General features: G+C 41.0%; 1 protein-coding gene across 1 annotated transcript in view; it reads right to left on the bottom strand.

Moving 5' to 3' along the window:
- pappa2 (pappalysin 2) overlaps positions 1-25,000 on the bottom strand; it is a 44,237-nt gene that overhangs the window by 3,394 nt on the left and 15,843 nt on the right. The window contains exons 6-21 of the mRNA XM_030773548.1: positions 24,286-24,407; positions 21,090-21,272; positions 20,263-20,566; positions 17,691-17,819; positions 17,283-17,368; positions 14,904-15,097; positions 14,157-14,276; positions 13,930-14,065; positions 13,374-13,548; positions 12,731-12,893; positions 12,078-12,255; positions 9,994-10,207; positions 8,797-8,965; positions 8,231-8,363; positions 7,590-7,699; positions 5,383-5,454 (exon numbers count right to left, since the gene is read on the bottom strand). Coding sequence (XP_030629408.1) covers positions 5,383-5,454; positions 7,590-7,699; positions 8,231-8,363; positions 8,797-8,965; positions 9,994-10,207; positions 12,078-12,255; positions 12,731-12,893; positions 13,374-13,548; positions 13,930-14,065; positions 14,157-14,276; positions 14,904-15,097; positions 17,283-17,368; positions 17,691-17,819; positions 20,263-20,566; positions 21,090-21,272; positions 24,286-24,407 — 2,488 coding nt within the window. The remainder of the gene's footprint in view (positions 1-5,382; positions 5,455-7,589; positions 7,700-8,230; positions 8,364-8,796; positions 8,966-9,993; positions 10,208-12,077; positions 12,256-12,730; positions 12,894-13,373; positions 13,549-13,929; positions 14,066-14,156; positions 14,277-14,903; positions 15,098-17,282; positions 17,369-17,690; positions 17,820-20,262; positions 20,567-21,089; positions 21,273-24,285; positions 24,408-25,000) is intronic.

Genomic DNA, 25,000 nt, shown 5'->3' with positions numbered 1-25,000 from the left:
TCAATCTGTGTATATCCTCTCTGCCAAAAAAAACTTTGTTCACCAAAAAAAAAAAAAAAAAGAAAGAAAGAAACTTGGAATCTTCGACTGCCCATCTGAGTTTGCCACTTGACACATTTTCAACAATCCTTCACTTGTCTCTTTGCACCCAAGCCTCTCGTGGAGATTGAGAAGAATGCTTTTTTTTTTTTTTTCTCCAGCAGTGCGTCATCCCCCAGCGTCATTCTATCTGATACTCTAACCTCTGAGAGGCTAACTCCGGGGTACGGGAGATTAAAGACCGCACTGATGGACTTTGGGGTCCTGTGAGTCATTCTTATGTTTATATCATAACCAACACTCGCAGCTCTGTACCGATAGAAATTTCAACCATCAACTTTGGTGGTCATCTCTTTTACGCACCTCTAAAACGTTTGAGGAATGTTATGTGAAATATGAACATACAGAGGTACAAAATGACTTTTTCTTTTCTCATTAAAGGTAGAAGGGGATGAAAACATACTCTGCACATGTTTCAAATAAGTCTTAGGAAGACTAACACGGAGGGCTCGGTCAAGGAATTATAACATGTCTTCTAACAGTCTATTAAGGGTTTGAAGTACACTGTCAGAAAAAAAAGACATTGTCCAATATTGTGTACAAATCCCAAAATGTTATTCATTTTCCTGGATTTTACTCAAAGAGGGGTTTTGTTAAGTATGTGTGCGTTTTTAAAAGAGGCATTCAGCGTGTGATTTACTGTATCTGAATTTATTGAAAATGAACCTCTCCATGAATCATCTAGCGGGGGGGGGGGGGGGAAATTGTATTTTCAAAAAACACAATTAACCCCCTAGCAACTGTTTCTAGGATGCATGTACAGTGTCTCAGATAACAGAGCACAAAAACAAAATATAAAAAAAAAAAAAGATCATAACTGACGTAAGACACACTTTACAAGTGTTGAATCCTCTTGCCCAACAAAAAAAAAAAAATCAAGGTGTTTCTTTTTTTTTCACCTAATGCCGGATTCAGAGAAACTGAAGTAGAGGAAAAGGACATGCCCCGAAAGACTGCTGACCTACCACATCCAGCATTCAGTGAAAAATACTGTAAACAGAATAAACTCCATGGTAACAACTGCTGTGTTTTGGGGCCTGGTGTTAGTGCTGGCATCCCTCTGTACGCAAATATGCGTCCCTTGATTGGGTCTCCCTACAGTTCCCGAAAAGACAGCTAATTAAATGCCCCCCCCCCCCCCCCCCCCAACCGCCCCCAACCGCAACCATTTCATTTGTGATGCAAACTTCTTAAAAAAATTAAAATCCGTTTATATCAAAGATCAGGCTTTGCGTAACATTTCAGGATAATAACAAGCATAGCACAGACTTTGTTCTAGGAAGTTTAACAAGAGTAGTTTTTTTTCCCTTTCTCTCTTTCAGAAATATGTGGTGAAGAATAAGTGCAGATATGAAGCACTGCCTGTGTGAGGTTTGGTTCTGGAGACTAATTAGTCTGACCTTAGGCCCAATTTTACTGCAGAAAAAAGACAGAGTGGCTGAGAAAAAGTTCTGTCAGAAGTGATATCATCAGGGTGAATGTTAAACTGATAATGAATTTTGCCGGTGGAAAGCTTCTTGTCATGACTCAATGTTTGAACCTCAAACAAAAAAGGAAAGAAAAGAAAAAACGAAGAACAGAAGAAGAAGAAGAAGCCAGGATCTTTGTTCAAAAGTTAAGTATACTTAGGAATGTGATTCATAGTAAAATATGACAAACTAAATATTTACCTATGATTTCATGGATTATGCGCAAGAATATAATTTCAGACATATAAACTATTGCCTCAGCTTACCCTTTTACTTATCAGTAGTTCATTATATGGGGGACCATCTGGATAAACTCCGGTGCACAGCATTCGTAACACATGTGGCGTGGAATAATTTATAATGTTGTCATGGAGTATCCAGTTAAAAGCAACTGTTTTGCTTAGCAACATGCAAGGGCAAAAAAAAAAGGAGGGGGGTAGTAGGGCTGGCAGGTAAATGGAATATTTTAGTATCGTAAGCCGTCTCCACGGAGACTGTGTTCCATAGATAGTTCCAGACAATGTTAAAATAGAGTGAACAGTAAATAAAACTTGTCTCTTTTTAAGCTGAAAAACAACAGAACCAGATAATTCTCTAACATTAATGTCAGAATATTCTTATCCCCAGTCAAAAAAAAAAAAAAAAGTCTGAAACGCTGACAACCAGAAATGATAAAAATAGATGTACCACTATTTTCCTGACATGTCAGGGGGGGTGGGGGGGGGAGAGGATTCATTTTCAGTTTAAAAATAATCCTTAACTTCTCCTAAAATACCTTCTACTTGATAATGTTCTTGATGAAATAATTATGTACACAGGTAGAGAGCTACTCACTTGACATTCTTTTCTACACAATACTGCACGTTCACTGCCAAAGTTCTTCCCTCAGATGGAAGATAAACTGATGACATATTAGGGAGAAATGGAAAGATGTCCGGCTATGCAGTAATCCATCAATGTTTGTATTACTATAATAACACTAAAATTTAGGACAAAAAACCAAGACCAAATCACTCACTCGATGTCAAATACATAAAGAGCACTGAAACACGAGTACTTTGAGAATTAGAGAATTACATTCAGATCCCAAAGGTTTTTTTGGTCATAACGTTCTGCACTGGAGCAGGATACGAAGAAGGCAAAATGCATCTTGGATGTGCACATAGACCAGAGAAACGAACACAACAAATTGTCACCATGACAGAACTAGAAGAGTAAACTGAGAGCAGTTGTTTGGATACTTTTTCATTCCAAATGATGCTTTTGTTTGCGGGGTTATATGCATTTTTAATGAACTGACGTGTAATAGAGGACCTAAGATTCATTTCTGATGGAGAACATCTGATTTGGGGACTATTTTTAGTTGCTGATGATTTTATTTTTCAAAAATATTGTTATGAATTCCTCCAAACCCTTTGGTTTGTTGTTAAATGGAGGTGTTTAGATAACTTTGGGTATAAACCTCAGTTCTCATCTGCATTACCACACCGCATGACATTCCCAGACACACTGTGAATTTCCAAAGTTATAAGAGGTCTTCAAAACAAGTCCATTTTAAATTGAAATTATTCATAGCTCTGTTTTTTTTGTTTGTTTTTTTTTTCTTTTTTTTTGTGGCAAATATCAGTGAGTGTCTCAAACATTCGTTTATTGGTATTAACCAGGTATTCTTTTCAAGGAAACCAAGCTTCTTAAGGTCCTGGCGATGACTCCAGACTGATGGGGGGAGAAAAAGGCTCCATTTTCTTTGGCATACTCTGGCATTTCCCCTTTTTCTTTTTTTTTTTCTTTTTTTTAAGAGTGGCTTATTGCACCATGGTTTCATTCCTTAGATATGCACTTCTTAGATTCTCCGTGCTAATCTTAAAGGGAAATAACTGGCAAAGAATATTACCGTCTACATTTTCTGTCAAAGATATTCCTTATCACTCTAGAGTTTCTGTGGTTCCTTTCATCGCTATTCACATTTATGAAGTGATGAAATATAATGTAATGACATAAATATGCTGGTATTGTAAGCTTGTGTACTATACCTTTCATTGAATGATATCATCTGTATATGACCTGAGTCCACCCCTTTCTTTGATAGGTTTTTTTTGTTTGTTTTGTTTTGTTTTTCATTTGGGGTTTTTTTTTTTGGTTTAGTTTCAGTTTAATGGGTCCATCAGTTATACAGTGACTTTTAAATTCCCCAAATCTAACTGACCTGCAAAGTACCGATCAGATCATACATTTACTTTGGCAGATCAGCGCAGAGGTTGTCAACACACTTTGAAGAGTTAGTGCTTTGGAAGAATACGAATAGGATTCCTTGAACAGCGGTAAGAATTTGGGGAAGGAAAGAAAGTTAAATTGTATGTTTTATGATCATATATAAACCACGTTTTTTTCTTTTTTTTGTTTTTTTTTTTTTGTTTTTTGTTTTTTGCAGTGGCCTGGCTATTTTCATTTCGTTTTATTTTTATGATGAAACGGCCTCCCATGGGACACAATCATTCAACAGAGGTGGTGGAGGATGCTGCTGTCGTCTCATCAGCCACGCGGTTTAAACGGTTCTCTCGGCCGCTCAACGCTTTAAAGGTTCACAGCGCCCGCTGTAGGGACCTCTCAGCTATGCAGTCAACAAATCTTATTTAATAGACTGTAACCTGTTGCTATAAACAGATATGTACAAAACAAAAATCTCCCTAATATTCATCACAATGTCGTTTAAGGTCAACGAGTATATTTCACTATTTATTTGATGTAACTACTGGTGTAAGAATGTCTTGGTATCAAAAGGGGGGAAAAATCCCTTGTAAGGTTTAACACAGCTCTCATGCTGAAACTAAACTGAACTGACGATATGGCAGTTAGTTATGAATAACATGCATTATAACACTATTATGAATTGTAAATATTTAAAGACACATTAAAAATCAGAAACACTTTGACTTTCTTTACTCTATAAAAATAGACAAAAGGAATGTCTATTTGTCTTTGGCAGAGCAGCCGTTGGCTTCTAATACAAAAATAATCAACACTCTAATTGTTCACACTGATTATGAAGCTTACCCATCCTCCCAACCGAAATGGGGAACCTTTTCCAGATTTTTACTCTGGTAAAACTCTTTCAAAGTGTTCATTTTTCCACCTAAAAACCCTGACAGTGAGCAGATGTGAACTAAGTTCTTTCATCAACTTCGCTATGACAAGGTAAAATACCAGCAGTGTAAACTAAGTGTGCATATTCAGCCCAACCAAGCAAAAAAAGAAAAAGAAATCAACACAGTATCAAAGTTACTGTGAAATGCACACACACACACACACACACACACACACACACTCACTAAAATCATCATGACTGACGTTTTGCATGGCTTGTAAAAGAACGGAAAGTTGACTTTTAATATTGGATGCTTTAATTTGAAATCTATTTTAAAGCCAAGCTGTAACTGTATCCAGCACTAAGTGTGAATAACAGTTGATTTAAGGCGAATATTTAAGGAACAGTTCAGCCAAAATTCAAACGTAGATCATCTTGACATGATCGTGACAGCTGTCGATAGGTCCACATAGATACTTCAATGAGATTTCCAGAGGAATAACTTTTGAAACGAATTTGATGTGATTTTGGCTTGCCTTGTAAGTAGTGTGGGTTTTTTTTCTAATATTTTCTCCCTTTGAATTAGACTTGTGGATAAAAAGGTTGCATTCATTCAGTAGAACATGAGTCTAAATGACCCAACCATCCATCTCTGAGATGTTAATGTGAATTTTAGGTCCATTTAGGCATATGGAGAGAACACATTTATAGAGCTTTAATAGGACTCACCTCACAGGACTGGATGCAGTAGATGTTTTCTGGATTAGGATGCCACTTCAGCATGCCAGTACATACTATACTCTGTCAGAGAGAGAGAAAATTCAGTCAGTATTCTTTCTCTGATCTCTTTCTCTTATCATACTATACTCTGTCACAGAGAAAATTCAGTCAGTATTCTTTCTCTGATCTCTTTCATTGATCATACTATACTCTGTCACAGAGAGAGAAAATCCAGTCAGTATTCTTTCTCTGATCTCTTTCTCTTATCATACTATACTCTGTCACAGAGAAAATTCAGTCAGTATTCTTTCTCTGATCATACTATACTCTGTCACAGAGAGAGAAAATCCAGTCAGTATTCTTTCTCTGATCTCTTTCTCTGATCATACCATACTCTGCCACAGAGCAAATCCAGTCAGTATTCTTTCTCTGATCATACTATACTCTGTCACAGAGAGAGAAAATTCAGTCAGTATTCTTGTTCTGCCTCAGCAAGGTAGTGTTGAGATCCGTTTTTGAAGAATGCTGGTTTTGTTTGTGTGTTGGCTTGCTTGTTTATTTATTTGGGGGTTTTGTTGTTGTTGTTGTGTTGTTGGTTTTTTTTTTTGTTTCTTTTTTTAAGATTGCCTCTCACTAGATTTGTTTTCCCTAGGTTGGTTTTCTACTGTCATGAACAAACTCTCTACAGTCTAGAGATAACATCAGCTTCACATTATCTGTGGTTTTTTTGGGGGGGGGGGGTAGAACATTCTTGTGATTCGCTTCCCCTCGGTGTTTAATCATTCTCTCAGTATCATTACGCAAAGCCCTTTTTCCTGTGGAATTAAGAATGGAGATAGCCTCAGTGAGTAATTCCATTAATACTCGCCCAGCGTTTACGCAAACTGGTAGACAGGAATAGGGAAGATAAGTGTAAATTGTTACCAAACAGTCACTTCTGTGATTTGACATGAAATGGCAGTTTATTCTCCACATGTGGAAATCAAACCTGTTCTCACGGTAGTCTCCCTCCAAAAAATTTGCGGAGAGCAGCTCCTTATCTACACTTCATCTGCCTTTACGTGACCCTTCACCATCACTGTTACTCAATCAGCAGTTTCTGGACAACACTTTTGGAAAGAAAGCTGAATTTTTAGTGCTGCTCTGAAATCATAATGTAAACAACAGAGGTTTGATATTTGGAGAGGTTTTTACGCAGAGTGTGTGGCATCTCAATATTTAATTTTTTTCTTTTTTTTTTTTTCCCGGCCTGTATAAACAGAACAACACAATCATCATATTTCTATCTCATATGGAGACAAGGAGAGACAAGGTCAGCACGTTTGCTTTGAAATAGTGTGGCTGAAACAGTTTGAATCATTATCCAATCTAGTTTATCACTTGGATGTGCCAGTAATGTGACTCAAGTTATCAATTTGCTTCCAAAGAATTTGGCCCGAGGTTCCTTGGACGTCTGGCGCAATGGTACGGCCACCCAAAAGAGTTATTTTCACTAAACTGACGTCCAACTGATCCCATGAGGTCAGCATGGGGTACTAGACGCTCTTGGCCAATTTTACTGTACGCCGCAATTCAAGACGTCATTGACATTTCCCAAACCTCAAAGAAATTCTTTGAAAGTCAGCCTTGATTATTGGTGAATGAGGTCTTGCGAGACTAGTGTTGATGTATTTTTTTTTTTTTTTTAACTCGTCTCTGTTCTTTTGCTTGGAACCAGTCAATCACAGTTCCGTTCACATGGCAAACATAAAGATCATGGAGTTCTGGTTCCTGGAAAAGTGCTTTCTGTTCAAAAGCGTTCCTTGTTACACATGTAATGTTCATGCTTTGTTTTGCTGTCCAGATGAGCAAGTGAGGTAATATGAAAAGAGAGAGAGAGAGAGAGAGAGAGCGAGAGGGAGAGAGAGAGAGAGAGGGAGAGAGAGAGAGAGAGAGAGAGAGAGAGAGAGAGAGAGAGAAAATTCACTTTATTGCTCATCCGTGTCCTTAAATTCCTATCTCAAACTCACTGGAACTCACTGCCTGTTTTTAAAGCAGAGGACAACTGTGCTACTGTTGTAGTTGGCTTATAAGTTTACTCGAATAATTTACTCAGCGGTCTAAATAGTAAAAAAAAAAAACTTTGCAGAGAGTACAAATAGATTTTAGGTGGTATTTGGGAAATCAGCCAACGATATCAAGTAGTGAGTTGCGGTACACTGTCCATGCCACTTTACCTGAACCTTGGTGGGTAACATCCAGTGCTTCAGTGTATCAGCGGTGGAGTCGTTGGCTAAAACCACTGGGTCACTCAAGGCCACAATGCATGTTGGGTAGCAGACCGCACCTGCCATGCCACAAAAGCAAGCTTTGGTTTTAACCCTTATTTGCATCTGTTGAATATATTCATGCAAAAACATGAAAAAATGGCCAAGCTGAAATCTGGTCATCCATGGTTCAACAACTTGGCGGGTCACTCCGTAAATTGATCTACCATGTGCAACCGAACTTTGCTAAGGCTCTTGTTTCCCAAGCACGACTGGGACTTTTATTATGCTACAAAACATAACTCTGATTCAACAAATAAAATATTACTCAACAACCTCACAGAAAACCTCAGCTAATCCCAAAACTAAGTAGGTATGTTGCCCTGTATACTTGTCAAACAACATTCTCCATCACATAAGTTAATGACAAAACCAGCAACAACAGGAAAAAGACATTTAAAATTAAGACTTAAAGTAGAATAAGTAATAAGTAATTAATGGGGGAATATCAATGCTTATTGTTTTATTGGTACTAATAAAGAGGTAAGTAAATGAAAAAAAAAAAAAAAATAGAAGTGTGTATGAATGTGAGATTTATGCAGAATACTCACCCACGTCATAACCGTCCTCACAGAGATATTCCAGCAGGTTAAGTTCTGGGGGGGGCTGGCAAGAGCCCTCTATCTTCTTACACATTGTGAACTCTTCCGTCCATCTGCCATCTTTGGTGCAACGAATGGAGTACTACAGAAAGAAAAGGACATAACAAAAACCATTCAGAACGTCTTAGTTTTTTTTTTTTTTTTTGGAACTCGATTTTATTTGCGCTTTTTATTAGGAACAGACTTTTTATTCGAAACCTCATATGAGTTAGGCAGGTGAGGTACATTGAGTGTGTTCTTGTGACCAGTATGATATAAATGACAAAAAAAAAACCGTCTTATACCGCTGACTTTTGTTTCCTCGTGTACAATTACCGCTATCGTTAACATCGATCTCAACCATTGTAGCGATTCCCAAATTACAGTAACAACAGAACACGCGATGGCAACCTCTCCCCTCTGTTTTTGGCAACCTCTGTTTACTAGTACTACATTATTAGGTTCTCATACAGCCAATATTCCTTTTGGGAACAATAACACTTTAAATGCGTATTTGAAAAAAAACATGTATTCACCTTCTCAGTGGGGTCAGGACATTGTAACGTGCAGACGCTGTCGAAGTCGAGGCCGTTGGTGCAAGCGTACATGCCCTCAAACATGGGGGGTAGGGCGGGGCATGAGACGGGCAAACAGCTTCCATCCTGCCAGTGACCTCCCTCCAAACACTCCAGCTTCAGAAATCTCCTGTGAGGATCAGACAAACTATCAGCCCCAGACAACAAACTGCACGTGCTTTAAAAAAAAAAAAAAAAAAAGACTGCATTTGTTAGATCACAGCTAAGACCAGCGTTGGCCAAAGGCAGGGGAAGTTACAGTTGAGTGACAATTTCCAGTCTGGATCTTCTCTTTTTCTTTAAACTGTAACGTTGTTTTAGACTTCTTTTTTTTTTTTCTTTACATAATGTTGTCTGTGAATTGTCAGTAACGTTCCTGGCCTTGCCTGGATGTGATATTTGCATCTTTTCTTTTCTCAAAGAATTCACAATGAGTAAAAGCACACGGAAGCAAAAAAGCACACCGCTTCGATAACTGGACGTAGACTGCCATAAACGGTGCACCAGCCCATAATAATGAAACACATTTGAGGGTAAACATGTCAAAGGTATTAATAAACAAGAGCATTTAAAACCATTTACTAGACCTGTTGGCTGTCGTTTAGAGTATTAATGCCCAATTAAAAACAGTTAAGAGACTTTGTGCATATTTTAATAGCCAGTTTTTAAACTCATAAATTGATAGCAGGTGCAAATGTTTGCCCTCTCTAACCTTCTTATGTGGTGCTAAGCAACATCGTCCAACATGATTAGACGGTGCTATTGAGCCAAACATTATCTTGGCGAGTCAATTTGCACTTCCATCGAAAATGCTGATTCTATAAAAAGCGAGGAAATTTACTGACGCATCAAGTGCAATCTAAACCTTACAGGAAACATGTGTTGAAATACAATATAGAGGAAAGCTATTTTTTTGCAACAGAAGAAGCTAAAAAAAAAACAAAAAAACTTCAGAACTAAACCCGTACACAAGCTCTGAGAATGTCTAAAGGCATTTGTAAGAAGAAGGGAGGGGGAAAAAAAGGAGAGAAAGAGAAAATGATTTCATTGAGATGCTTTGGCCCTCCATCAATGTTACAAGTTAACTTGACAAAATAAATAATGAATGAAATATTCATAACAGAGGGAGGGTATAAAACGATGCCAGATGTCACTCACTTCCTTGGCTTTTTGTTAGGGCTTCCAGTGACATAATATCCTGGGTTGCATTTATAACGGCACACGGTGCCCACATCATGCCCATTGCCGTCACACTGAGGCATCAGGAACTTGGCGTTGGGCACCGCCGGGGGGTCCGGGCACTCGATTTTACAGTACGCTTCCGGAGAAGACCATAGCCCGTCTTCCAAACACACCAACGTGTTGCTGTCGCCTAGGAAACACCCACCAATCAGAGAAGTAAAAACACCAACAGCGTTATTCCACCTTTCCAGCTACCATTCCACATAAGCTACTCTCAGTAACAATGTGTAGTGACTTATGAAACACCTTGAATGTATGTGCATGAAACTGTATTTGTTGTGTCGTATTATACCTGAATAATAGTACAAATGCTTAGCGTTGTTTATCTTACCAAATGGTATTTAGAAATTTATGTGTGCTTCATATTCCAGAAGCATGTTCTTTAATATTTAATGATGATTTTGTTTTTGAACTTTGATGTTAACATGTGCCTTGTATTTACATACATGAAAGACCCCACAGCTGTGTAACGTGTAACTCTCTGGCCATCTTAGTACTGTGAACAATATCTAATTAGATTTAGTTCTTTCATTCTTAAGAAATTTTTATTGGTCAATAAAAATATAATGAATCTTTTTTGGAAAGTTTATAAGGCATAAAAGCACTGGTCTAGTGTGTGGGTACGAACAAATTTAGCAACACTGCAGCGGTGGCATCAGATTTACGCAATTTTTCCAACACACACTCATGAACTTTGGATAGCTATCACATTTCATGATTCTTGAATAAAATTTATTCGATAGCAATAAACATATCATGATAGGTTACTAGAAAATGGTTCTAAATCACTAATATAATTCTGAGGTTTCAACAGATTTGAAAGAACTGTGTACACGAGGGAAGAAAATTACTGTTCCAAAGTTTACAATCTAGATCAACAAGCATATTTAGCCAGTGACACGATGTAAGCAGATTCCAGAAAGATTCCAGAAAACCCACTGACCACTGAAGACTTTTTTTTTTTTTCATACAAAGGCTTGCCAGCAGAGCAAATCTAGAACAATCTATCAAAATTATATGTTCTTTTGAAACAGTTTGTGAGCGCGGAGGGTACGGCTGACCTCTGGGAAACCCTGTTTCTGATGGAGCTCCTGCTTTAGTGGGTGGGGGGGTCCACCCCGTGCCAGCATGCTCTGGGTTGTCTGAGGGCCTCACGATCTGATGTTGTATCAGATGAAACAAGCTCTTGTTCTCTCCTAACTTCCTCTCCCCACCTGTGAGCTGCCCTCCTACGGCCCAGTCCAGAGTTTCCTATTTACACAGCCAGAGGCATGGAGCCTCCATCCTCTGACATCAAACTAAGGCCCAGAGCCAAGCAGACGTACTGTTCCTGAGCTAGCAGGAGGCCTACCTCACACACACACACACACACACACACACACACACACTTACGCACACTCACACACACACACACCTACGCACACTCACACACACACATACACACACATACACTTACGCACACTCGCACACACACACACACACATACGCACACTTATTTATATAAATACTTAAATGCACATGCACAGGCATACACTCTACACAGATTCACACCCACCTAAATGCATACACGCACCTATTACGCATGTACACAAATGAAGATGTGCAACCAAGCTATTACCACATAAACACACCATAAACTACATAACTACATTAAAAAAACATTAACCTTTCTCTCTCTCTCCGAGCTCTCTCTCCCATACTCACACTCATCCAGCCGCCAACCCCCCCCCCCCCCCACACACACACACACAACCCCTAACCACAAGTCTTCTGGGTAAGAGGTTAGACAGTCTGTCCCATAAACAAACAATATTGCAGCAATAACAAAATAAAAGCAAATAAACCAATGCCCCAGCTAATTAAATGACCTGACTGAACGAGTACTAATCTCGATAAAAGGAAAAACTCCTGTACGGAGACCACATAGTGACCCCTTAAACGTCACAGAGAAAGGAGTGTTTTGATATAGTAAATCTACACGTCGCCCTCTTCCCCCTTACCCTGCAGAATGGCTGGGGCTTTGCAGGTGAAGGAGCACTGCTTGCCAAACGTGGTGCCCCAGGGACAGACGAAGGTGGAAAAATAGACGAGAGACTGGTCAGGGAAGCCACAGTCCACAGGTTGGCACGCCACCACACGGTCCCAAACTCCACCGGCACATTTCAAGCCAGTCTCTTTCTGAGGAGAAAAGAAACCCATGGTAAGACATGGAGAGAGAGAGAGAGAGAGAGAGAGAGAGAGAGAGAGAGAGATCGTTCCACAAAAGAGATTCTGCACCACAGGCTGTGTCTGCTCCTATCATCTGACCCCCTCACTATCAAACAGAGAGAGAAGGAGAGAGAGTTGGAGAGGGAGAGACAGGGTGAGAGGGAGAGAGCAAAAGAGAGAGAGAGAGAGAGAGAGAGAAGGAGAGAGTTGAAGAGAGGGGGGGAAGAAGAGGCAGAGAGAATCAGAAAGTTGGAGAGAAAAAGAGATGGGGGTGAGAGTTAGAAAGAGAGGAAAGAGAGAGAGAGAGAGAGAAAGACCCACATCCAGAGCTCCAGAGTTGCATAATAATAACATATAATAACATACTTCGTCAGTTAGCACAGTCAGTAATCTCCTGGACCACCAGTTAAGAGTTTTAGAGACACCACCGTATATGTCTGTATACCTGATGAGCAGGAAGTCCTGGACCACTGAGAACACTGAGGATGTAACCACGGTGACAGAGAACAGAGCACTGAGTGGAATCAGATCCAGCAGTGCAGCTGACTGAAGCATGATCTACATTAACAGTACCGCACCCATCTGCGCTGCATGGCCTACGCACACATCTGAGAGAGAGAGAGAGAGAGAGAGAGAGAGAGAGGGAGGAAGGGAGAGAGAGAGAGAGAGAGAGAGAGAGAGGGAGGAAGGGAGAGAGAGAGAGAGAGAGAGAGAGAGAGAGAGAGAGAATCCTTTAAATGTTTGTTTAATTTTCCAGACAATCACTGATTTAAACTTGAGTAGCTAAATGAAATTGGTCATCAGGTATATCCAGTTGTATATGTGATTCTTGCAGTGTATGTGTGTGTCTGTGCACATTCATAGCTCGATGTGTGTTTAAGAATCTGTGTGTGTGTCTGTGTGTGTGCGCATGTGTCCACTAGTGAGCAAGTGAGTGAGTGAGTGAGTGAGTGAGTTAGTGTGTGTGCGTGTGTGTGTGCGTGTACGTGTGTGTGTGTGTGTTTGTGCGTGTGCGTGTGCGTGTGCGTGTGTGTGTGTGTGTGTGTTTGTGCATGTGGAAGTCCTGGGAGACCCCACCCTCAGCGCACCCAGTCAGGGCAAAAGCACTGAAGTGGCAGGCCGTCCTCAGAGCCACGCCCAACACAGCCACATGAGCGGAAGAGAAGTTCAGCATGACGGACTTGGTCAGGAAGAACGGCATGCTGAGGTTATGTGTCACGTTTACCACCAGAGGGTTACGCTGGCATGACAACTCATAAGTACCTGCAGACACAAACACACACACACACACACACACACAGGTGGTGCAAATTCACACACACGTCATATAAACATCAATAGTGTCCAGCGTTTGTGGCACAAAGAGTCCTCTTCACTCCAGCCCTCGATGGTTTATGTCTAATTCATTAGACAATTTATTTGAGAGACTGAGACAAACAATTAATCTGTGTTTTTTTTCTATTAGGAGATTTGACAGAGTTATTACAAAATGAATTACACTAAACTATTATTAGACCAATGATTATCATATTTTGCAATATGTGAACACATTTATTACCACATGAAACAAAATAATTGTCTGTTGTGGAAGTATAATTAGATGCTTTTATGGGAATAAATAAAAACAAATTCATTTTGCCCTACCGAGGGAATGGTTTTTTCCAGCGGTGTCACAGAGATGGATGGTGACTGTTTTCCGACACTGGTCGCCATGCCAACTGCCATCAAACGCCAGGTAGAGGATGACGGAAGCTGCCACCCCAGGTCTCTCAAACCCCAACTGACGAATCGCATCACATTACAATTAGCCAATGGGCTTTCAGCTGAAAAACGTAAAAACCGACCAATCCCGGTTGAAGAAACATGCCCACCTTTAACCACACAGGCTGGTCTTGCTCGTAGTAGCTGGTATAACGAGACTGTGCAGTGCAGGGGATCCAGGCTTTTCGCGACATTACGTCCGTCATGTCCAGAAACTTGGATTTACACATCTGAAAAGACACGAAGGGTATCTGTGATATGGCCCGTGCCCTCTAAACCAGCTCATTCCCCCAGCACAGCTAGGACAAATGCTGAGCTGAATGACTGTCCGCGTCCTAGTAGTCTTCAAAACTCGCTCTTTTCTTGTAACCTCTCTCGGTTAGTCACTGATTTTAACCGTCTGGAGAGGGGAAATCAGGGGAAAGTCTGGAAAATGCTTTACTACTCTCGGGACCTGTCAGAATTTTAGTAACTTTAGCAGAGAAGGACATAAAAAAAAAAAAAAAAAAAAAAAACCCAAGGAGTCACACAAGAGTATCGGGATAAAGTCCGTTCATTCAAGCGCTTCAAATATATCTTTCACCCACATCTGTTCCCCATGTGTGTCTATGGTCATTAAGGTAAGATATTACAAAACGCTACGAACTCGCTGTTCATTTAGGATCATAGTTATTATCTCTTGCTGAAATGTCAGATCTAGGTCTTGGGAGTAAATGGGCTGTGTCTATCGCTGAAAAAAAAAAAAATAATAATATGATCAATTCCATTCTGTAGCCTCCATGGTAACAATACTCTTTGAATATGTGTGGAAGCCATAACATCATCCATATGGTTTATGAACTGTTGCACCGTGTCACCTGTTTGAGGGAGGGCTCTCCGGTCGCTCTGTGGGCGGGGCAGCTCTCATCCTCATGAGAGGCCAGGGCGGTGGACGCCCACTGATCAGAGTAACCCTGAGGTGTGAAAAAGCCACAGTCCTGCACGCTGGAAATCTTTTCAAACTCCTCACACACTCCATCTCCATCATACACATAGCACAAACTGGGCTGACCTGAGGAGATGCAAAATAAATAAAGAAATAAACAAACAAATAAACAAATGAAACACACAAGAAGAAAAACGAAAAAGTTAAGTGTAATAAAAAAAAAATCAAAGTTGAATTATTTTTCAGCAAACATGTTAGGACCAAAAGTTTACCAGGACCCAAAATCTACTCAAAAAAAAAAAGCTGTCGAGTGAGCTGCCTTGTAATTCTGTGCGTATATGCTCCGCCGTATAATGAAAATGAATCGTCTTTGATGCTCGTTGTTAATTTGGTCTCATAGCACGGCAGTGAGATAAGATCCCAGTATGGTCTCCTCTGCGAATTGTGCAAAAACATAACACTAACCAGAGAAGTCCCATTTTCACAGTCAGCTAGATAAACAATCAAGACGTCGAGTGAAAGAATGCGAATGACGCCATGCGGAGCGATGTGCATTGTTCTAATTAAGTTAAGGTGTGAGAGGGGGGCGCCGGGGCCAAAAAAGTAACAAATGGATTAGCTTGTAATAAACCAGCTATTTCTTAGCGGTGAACATGTGCAAGCAATGTCAGACACAGGTCGGGAATCCAATTTGTGTTAGGCAGCTTCAAGGTAAGAGGAAGATGAGTCATCGTTGAGTTTGTCCAATGGGCACAGTTCATCAAAGGAAAAGTCTCTCTGTAGGATTCCAATAGCAAATTAATAGCATATCATAATGTTACATTGACTGGCTATCGATATTTCAACAGTTGACATAACCACACGTGTTCCCGAAAAAAAAAAAAATCGCACATGGATCCAAACTGCATTCTCTCTCTCTCTCTCTTTCTCTCTCTCTCTCTCTCTCTCACTCTCTTTCTCTCTTCTCTCTCGTGCAATATCTTCCAGTCCAGAATTTCAAAACAACCTCAAATTTGAAAAGATGTGGTTACAACCAGTGTTCACAGAAACCCCAAGCTGTTGGCAAATTCGATCGCATGTGAGTCAGTCAAAGTATTTGTCTCTAGTCATGCTTGGATGAGCCATGGCTGTATTTAATGCCTACGTGTGTCATGCCAAGTTTTCCTCTTTTCTCTCCTGCTGTTTGTGTTTCATGATCATAGAAAATGTAACACATTCAGCTATGGAAACACAACACATCCTCCCTCATTGACCCTCTCACTTTTCCAAATATTTCATCTGCTACTCACAGAGAGTTTCAACGCAAAAAAAAAAAAATAACGCATTTTCAAACTTTATTTGGAAATGATTCAGCTAAGTTAAGACCAAATGTATTCAGTATCATTTACTAAAACGACTTCTTTACAGTCTTAGAGATATTTCTTGAGAGGTGTTTAGGAACTTGCTTATTAAAACCGATTTTTACGCAACGTCTAGATTTACTAGTTTTTCTCTGCCTCCGTTTTACCGTGAGCTCTCAAATAAATGTCTTAGCGTTAAGTCCGATCAGATTTGAGCTCATTGCTTTGTCTGGCCGTTTGATAAAAGGGCCGTCATGGGATCTCCCATCCGACGGCCTGTCTGTCAGCTGTTTCAAGCCTGCAGCATCAGGAGGACATTTCACTTCTGCTCTGTGCAGACAAGAGGAGACTACTGGTGTATGGCAGTGTTCATCGACTGTTGCTGTGCAACGCCTCGTGTTCTTGTCGCCAAGTCTGAAAATGAGAACCAGGGATGTGAAAGAGCATGTTGGCTTAGCAGCTTTATACGTGTGGAAATCCGCCTGAGAACGGACTAACCCGCCACCGCTACAAGACCAGATTAAAGTCAGGCATGCTTTGAAATCAACAAAAAAAAAAAAAAAAAATTCTGAGCTTTTTTTTATTTATTTATTTATTTTAAATGGCATCTCACTTTGTGCGCAGATCACTTACAGGAAACACTTACTTGTCCTTGGTTTTGTTTCTGGGGTTTTTTTGCTTTTTGTTTTTTTGTTGTTTTTTTTTTTGTTTAATAGTCCTTAAGCATTTTTTGTCCAATAACTTCCCTCGTGTCCAAAGAAAAACAGGAAGGTAGCGGGAGGATTGTCTTTGTTCAGTTGATCCTTGTTAAGTCTGCCTTGAAGGTTTTGTTTTGGAAGCTGATACTGACTTTTGTCTTTGGTATAAGACCAGTGTAGTCTACTGAAACCTACTGCAGTCTCTGATGTGGTGTGAGGATGTCGTGAGTGTCTGAGCCTGTCACATGCAGTGCCTTTCTGAGTCTGACTCACCCTCACAGTTAAAACCTGGCTCCATACGACACTTTCTAGAACAACCATCTCCATCCAATAGATTCCTGTCATCACACTCCTCTATCCTGCTGAGAAAAAAAAAAGTAGAAAGAAACCAAGTAGTTAATCACGCACACACACACACACACACACACACACACACACACTCTCACTCATTGACGCACAGAATGCGAATCGATGTGTTTTATACGAGGCCAAAACTTCGGTTCTCTCAGAGCCATATTTAAGCCCCTGATTTTACTAATTAAAATGATCAACTGAGCAAATGAGCACATCCTGAAATAATTCATCTTCTCTGAGACTTTGAGGATGGCGAGCAGATCTCCTTTATGAGGCTAATGTGGCTGAAGGAGAGTATGATCTGAAAAGAGCAAAGGCGGGACCCACCCCTGGACCAGACCGTCCCCGCAGTAGGGCTGGCCGTGCGTGTGGAGCAGAGGCGGAGAGAGCTCACTGAGGAGATGTTCAGCCTCCACCTGGATCCTGTACTCATACTGTTTACCTTTTTCTACGTCACTGGAACACAAAGCAGACACACAAATGCTAAAAGAGACCGACAGATGAATTAAACTGGGGGCTCATGAGCTTAAAACCAACAGATGCACAACCACAGCGTTCAAGCCAAGGGAGGAGCATTCATGTACAAATGAACATTTTAAGACATATCTCTACGTAACGGCATCGATACAAATCGGGGAATGTTGGTTTCCCGGTTTTAAAACACTCAAAGATGCGTATGATTCATTTTACGATTATTAAAGCTACTGATGCGTGTGGTGTTACAATTACTTGTGAAATGCCGCATTCACTTTTGTGAGGGTTGAAATACATTTACACAGGAAAAAAAAAAATATATATATATATATATATTTATTTCATTCACGTCCAGTAGTGTGGATAGCAGAAACACTCTAAGAGTTAATGCGAGCAAATTCGCCGCGGTGAATTGTGGAGACGGTGTCAGCGCAATGGTGCTACAAAGGCCGTAACAGAAAAACAACAGAATTGAACTTCTCCGCTTCCGTCTACACAGTATCGCATTACCTGTGGATATCTTTGAACCTAACCTTGCCGCAAATGAAAATAACTTTTAGAGTGTTGTGCGAATCAGCAAACAGCTGCCCATGCTCTAGCTTCTGTTCCTGCGGGTATTGACCTGTTTGGAGACGCTGAGCCACCAAAAAAAAAAAAAAAAAAAAAAAAAAAAAAAGCGCCTAACCCTTGATTGCAGGAGCTCGCTTGATTTCCAGTTGTTTCTGCCTACCAGACCATCAGCATCATCTATTCTCCTTCCAAAACAGCTCCTGTTACACTGATACAAATTGTCCTTATTAATTATGGATCATTTCCAGAGTCAGCGAGGGCCGGAGCGCTTAGGCAGTTTCTCTTCCACCCTAAAGGATGATGCTGCCAAGCCGTCTCTCGCCAGCGAGGTAACTCAATCCGTTTCCATGTCTGCACAAGCAGAAACAGAAGAAGCAGCACAAAAGCATAAAATTTGTATTTTTTTTTTTTTTTTTTTTTTGGGGGTTCAGGTTGGGGAGGAGATTTGTGAGTTAAATTTACTCAGGTGCCAGACATTGCAATACTGCTAGTGACAGAAAACACTTCAGAAGAGATTTTGCCTTATCACAAATTCAGTAATCAGTGGGTGGCTTTGCGGAAGAAGTCTTCTTGTTTTTTGCCACAATCCTCTTGATGGCAGTGCAGCACAGTTTCCCAAATACTGTCTGCCCTCTCTCTCTCTCTCTCTCTCTCTCTCTATCCAACACACTCCTCGTCTCCCTTCCTCTCTCTCGCCCTCCCTCTCTCTCTCTCTCTCTCTCTCTCTCTCTCTCTCTCTCTCTGCTGAATCCCTCCCCTCTGCACTGCTCCAAATGACAGGTCTCTCACTTATCGTGCACTAACTATGCCGAGTGCACTGACCCTTCGGCGAGAGAGGAAACTGCCCAGGAACCTTTCCAAACAGTCACAGGTGTTTACTGTTTCTATTGGTAAAACGGTCACATTTGGTTCATATTCCAGAGCCTTCCTCTCTCTCTCTCTCTCTCTCTCTCTCTCTCTCTCCCATTCCCAGTCCATCTCTCTTTTCTCTCCCCTCTGCACATATCTTAATTCCCTCTGGTTCGCTCATCTTTTTGCACTTACTGGGCTGCTGGACGGAACACTGGGGAGATAAAACAGACTTTTAATGGTTGAACATGTTGACCTGTTACAAGCATATGAAGAGTAATAAACTACAACCCTGCTTAAGAGAGAGCTTCTCTTGCTGTGTTACCAAAAAGACTTGATATTGATAGTGATTTTTATAGAACAGGTGTTTCTTTATAATTTCCCTACTGTCCACTTACATGTACCAAAATGCCAGCTACAAGATCATTGAAAGCATTAGTCAAATGGATAAGATTAATATAAAACTAGATTTTGGTGAATCTAATTTAGAATATGAACAATTAATCTCATATTTGTGTAATTGCTTCTCCAAACGTTACTCTCTTTCCTTGCTCTACTCACGAGAATTTTGCTTGCGCCAGACCAACTCACTCCCGGTGTTATGAGCGGCCTGACATGACAGTAATACGAAAAACCTAAACCTTAATGGAAATTCTCTTCCAAGTGGGAACATTTTTCCCAAAACAGTTAGAACATATCATATTTCCGATATTGATTATTGATTTACAGTCTGCATATAATAAATCTGACCTGTCGGAGAAAAAAGGAGGCCCAGATTTCTTTATCGACTCAAACACACACTAAAACTGACAAATGCTAACTCTTACCAGGAAAGAGACGGTGTAATAGCACTGTGTGTCTGGAATATCTCTGCCCTGACCGTCTCATGTTGAAAAAGGCAGCTTGATTATCTTTTTGATATAGCGTCTGTTATTTTGGCTTAGAGAAAGTAACATGTGTTCGAGTGTTGTAGAGGGAAACCAGAGAGATTTCAAACAGCCTTTACCCATCCGTGAAGGTAGGCTGATTCACCGAAGGAGGTTTCCTGTCCCTTCTGAAAGGTGGATGTCTGTGGACCCTGTAACGGAGCGGACGACAGCTGGAGCACAAAGGATTGTGTGGTCTGGAGGAGAGCAGAACGGCGTCAATCTCCATTTTCTTATCGAAGGTGCAGATCTTAAGCGCGCCGACCCTCCTCTTGGTCTGGAGGTGCAGCGTGAGCGGGACATCGCAGAAGACGTGCTGAGGACCGGTGTGAACGGACTCCCCCGTGTCCGTTATGAGCTCAATGTTAGAGATGGCTTGGTTATCTGAGAGCAGAGGGGGGGAGGGGGGGGAGGGGGGGGAGGGGGGGGGGGTAACATCGTTAGAAAAAAAAAATCCTCTTCTTCTTTTAAACGATAACACTGAAAAAGAGAGAAAGAAGAAGAAGAAGAAAAAGAACAACGACGAGAAAAAGAACAACAGTAACAACAGTAATCTAATAATCATAGTCATTGTCACCATCATCATCATCATCATCATCACCATCATCGCTGTCTAAAATGTTTTTTGCTAAGCTTAAGGTAGATTTGAACTTTGGCATTTTTAAATGGTCCAAACAAAATTAGGCAAGAAATGTCCTAAACCATGAAATCAGATTAGATGACTGTTACAGTACACATTAATGGTCATGTCTCTATTCAAAAGTAAACATGAGTGTTCAGAGACTTTGTTGCTAACAGATATTTCCAGGGACAAAGAAAGAGGTGACTACCTTAGCTAATGTGAGGCTGTATACTTTGGATGAGGTAACGGTGATTTGAATGATAAAAATGCATTGTTAATGCTCACTGGCTGAGATGTAGGTAACCCATACAGTCAGGCTGTCAGGGACCACAGGGTGAAGAAAGTGAAGGTCCAACACACAGCCCTCACTCTGAGGACATGGTGATGTAGCATTGGCTTCATAAAGACTGACCTCTGGACTCCACGCCTGCATGCTGGGCTCACAAGGCTGGTACACGTCAGGTGCACCTACACACACACACACACACACACACACACTTATGTTGTATTACTGAAATATATTCGCGGAGGGAATAATTTGTCAGCTGTAGGTGTCAAAAGGGACAAAACAAAACAACAAAAAAATGTGTGCAGTTTGCTATATCTTTGAAATGCTAAATGTTTGAATTTCAGCTGTGTGCAAGGCTGTTGAGCAAGGACTAGGCCATCAGATGTCAAATTTTAGGAAGAAAAAAAAAAGGAAGAAGAAGAAGAAAACCAGTGAGAGAATGAGAGAGAGAGAGAGAGAGAGAGAGAGAGAGAGAGAGAGTGGGAGAAGGGGAGAAGGAGAGGGAGAGAGAGAGAGAAAGAGAGAGAGAGAGAGTGGGAGAAGGGGAGAAAGAGAGGGAGAGAGAGTGGGAGAAGGGGAGAAAGAGAGGGAGAGAGAGAGACAGAGAGAGAAAGAGAGAGGGAGAGAGAGGGGGAGAGAGGGAGAAGGGGAGACGGAGAGAGAGGGAGAGGGAGAGAGAGAGAGAGAGAGGGAGTCTGGGAAAAACCACATGTCCTGGCAGTGGATGTGAAGAACATTTCCACTGGACTCAATCGAGCGTAAGACCCAGGTGCAACTTGGCAAAAAGAGAAGGATTGGCGGCTTAATTGGGATGGACAGGGCTCACAAAATAATTTATTAAAGTTTGAGTCCATGTCCTCAGTGGCCTGAAGCACAGGGGCTAGGGCAGGGAGGAGAGGAGAGGGAAAGACGGTAATCCTCTGGAGCTCTGTCTTAGCATTACTACTACCAGAACAAGCTTCCCGCTTCATACATACTGTATACGGATGAAGTCATACATCACAAATCAAGACCGCTAGGCCAAAAAAATATAAAAAAAAAAAAACTTTATCAACAAAGTTAAAACACTAGTCACATAATATCTCCATGCTGTGTGCAGAGAGTAAAAGGAGCTAAAGTCATCCTCTCTTAGCAGTGTACACGTGGTAAATATTTGTATAGTTGGTACAGGGGCTTTATGTTTGTTTGTTTGTTTGTTTGTTTGTTTGTTTGTTTTACTGCAGATTGACTGAATAAGGACTTTAGTATTTGAAAAAAAAAAAGACTTCTCGTGATGTGCTAAACTTGATTCCAATATGAGTGTGTTGCGTTGGAAAGCACAGGAGAGCGCTGAGGCTAAGCCTGAGAGACAGACAACAGTCTCCAGTCACTCTGTCCTCCTTTGCGCCCAACGTGGCCTCACATATGTGGATGTGTGCAGGGCAAACTGCAGCAGGCCAAGGCAAACCATAAAACTCAATTGGTCAGATAAACAGAGAGAGAGAGAGAGAGAGAGAGAGAGAGAGAGAGAGAGAAGAGAGAAAGGGAGACAGAAAGAACGAGGGCCTCCACACAGGGTGGAATTAATGGCAGTATCAGATGTGGAGAAATGTTCCCATCGGGAGACGCAGAGCGGCGAGATCTGTGACCATGTCATCCTTCCCGCTTTCAGCAACTTTAACTATGTCACTACTGTCTCCAGATGCAAACGCAGCACACCCCCTCAGCACAAGCATAGCCCCCCCCCCCCTCTCCCCGCTTCCTCATACACCACCACCCCCCACCCCTCCCCTTTTCAGCACGCCACAGCTAAACGCTATAGAGCTAAAATATTCATTTCTACATCTTTTGAGAAAATATCACTGGTTTAAAAAGAGGAAAAAAAAGCAAAACAAAGGGGGGGGGGGGGGGGGGGGGGGGGCAGTTGCTGTGTTAACACGAGTGTTACTTTAGTGGGTAATCAGTCATCGGCAGTAAAAGTATAATTTTATAACCGTTCTCAAATGCAGCTGTCAAATTAAGGAACAAGTATGTCAGACAAGATTAATGGAGTGATGAAATCCCTACTTAGTAATCACCAGACACCTCATCAGCGATCCAAGAAGAAGGCAAACGTCATAGTGCGCCTCAAAACTACAGCAGACTGCGGCTTAGCTCTGCAGATGAAATTACTGAATAATTGTGATTGGGGTTTTTTTGTTGTTGTTGTTGTTTTTTTTTAAACCAATATTTCTAAATGTTATATATTCTCTTCTGCGTACTTTGTTTTTTTTTTTTTTTCTCCGAGCAAGCCTGGAGTAATCAGAGATCATTCTACCAGGAAAATTCGATTTCACATTCCGCTCCTACTCTCTCTTCGAAGGGGAGATTTCCGCGTATTTACGGTCGTCATTTCAAAGCATTTCTTTCTTTAAACGCGCCATGTCAAAAAAAAAAAAAAAGGGAGAGAGAGAGAGAGAGAGAGAGGCATGGAATCTAAGAGAATTCTTGATTGGAATAATCAGTAACATCTGTTACACGAAGAATAAAGTTCAAAAGCTATGCAGGATACACACAGGTCTTTTTATGACGGTCTACACCTGGACTTAACCCAATACTACCAAAACTTGAAGCCATGCCAATAACCCTGTTTTTCTAATGGCCAAAAAAACAAGAGGGGTTTTTTTTTTTTTTTGATCCTGGCAATTATTATTTAATGATTTATTTTTTAAAAATTTTCCAGACTTCTCAAAACTTGCACGCACCTGGTTCAGAAGAAGCCAGAGGATCTTCCTCCTGACTATAATAATAAGAACGAGGGGGTGGGAAGGGGGATGCTTTCGGGGGGGGGGGCTGCCAGTTCTGAGTGTTTATGCTTAGCATCCGTATTAATAAAAAATAAATAAATAAATAAAGGGTATTGTTTTGATGTTATTAACCTTTTTACTGCGGTGGCGTGTTCAACATCAAATAATGCTAATAACCTTTTGTGTGTGTGTGTGTGTGTGTGTGTGTGTGTGTGTGTGTGTGTGTGTGTAATTCAGTTTGTGGGTTTGTGTTTCCTGCCATTCTGTTACTTTACACAGAACCAGAAGAACGTTCAAGTGGTCCTCAGGGTTAGTGTTTGGGTTAAACTAGGAGATAAATTGCTTTTTTTTTGGTCTGTTCCATCCAAACATTTTACACTTTGGTGTAACTGTAATACGTTCACTGTGAGAGAGATGAATTACGAACCAACAGCCTCTTCTGGTGTCCAGTAGCCGGAGTTGTCGCAGGCGTGGGGGGAGGTGGCTTCGTATGCATACTGGTGGAGAGCTCCGCCCTCGTCACACTGTTGACAGTTCACACCAGCCTTCCTGTGGCGAAGAGAGCAGACGGGTTTTCATATACGTAGAACAGACCATAAAACCTCCAAGAGGAGACCGATATTAAACCTCCCACGGGTTACTTTGTCTGCACATTTGGACTTTAGATATGAACAGGAGATTCAATTTTTCACCATGTTTTTAATATGTCATTCAGTCCCCTAACATCGAGTTCAGAATAGGGTTTTTTTGGGGGGTTTTTTCCTGTTGGGCAATTATCCCTTTGGACTTCTCCAGTCACAAAAGCTGATTAATTTATTACCACCGACAGGGACAAATAGGGATAAACAAGAGTGTTCAATTCGGTTACTATTTAAAGCCGCGGACACAGACATGCGTGAAATGTTTTGGGAACGTGTTTTTCGGTTTTTCATTGTTTGGAGTGGGATCATTAAAAACACCTTTTTAAAAACAGCCAGGTGACTGTGAGATTGTTTAAACCACTGATAACAGGGAGTATAGAGGGATATGTAGTCGATATAGGATGAGTGTTTAAATGCAGGTCAAATGCATCTGTACAGGTTACAGGATGGGGGGGAAAAGTTGGGCTTCCCAAACACGACTCAGAATATTGAATATTTGAC

This window comes from Chanos chanos, chromosome 5 (genome assembly GCF_902362185.1).
Source record: "Chanos chanos chromosome 5, fChaCha1.1, whole genome shotgun sequence".
In the NCBI taxonomy this organism is placed as follows: domain Eukaryota; kingdom Metazoa; phylum Chordata; class Actinopteri; order Gonorynchiformes; family Chanidae; genus Chanos; species Chanos chanos.
The sequence above is the reverse complement of the archived record's forward strand: the minus strand, read 5'-3'. Positions and strand labels throughout refer to the sequence as shown.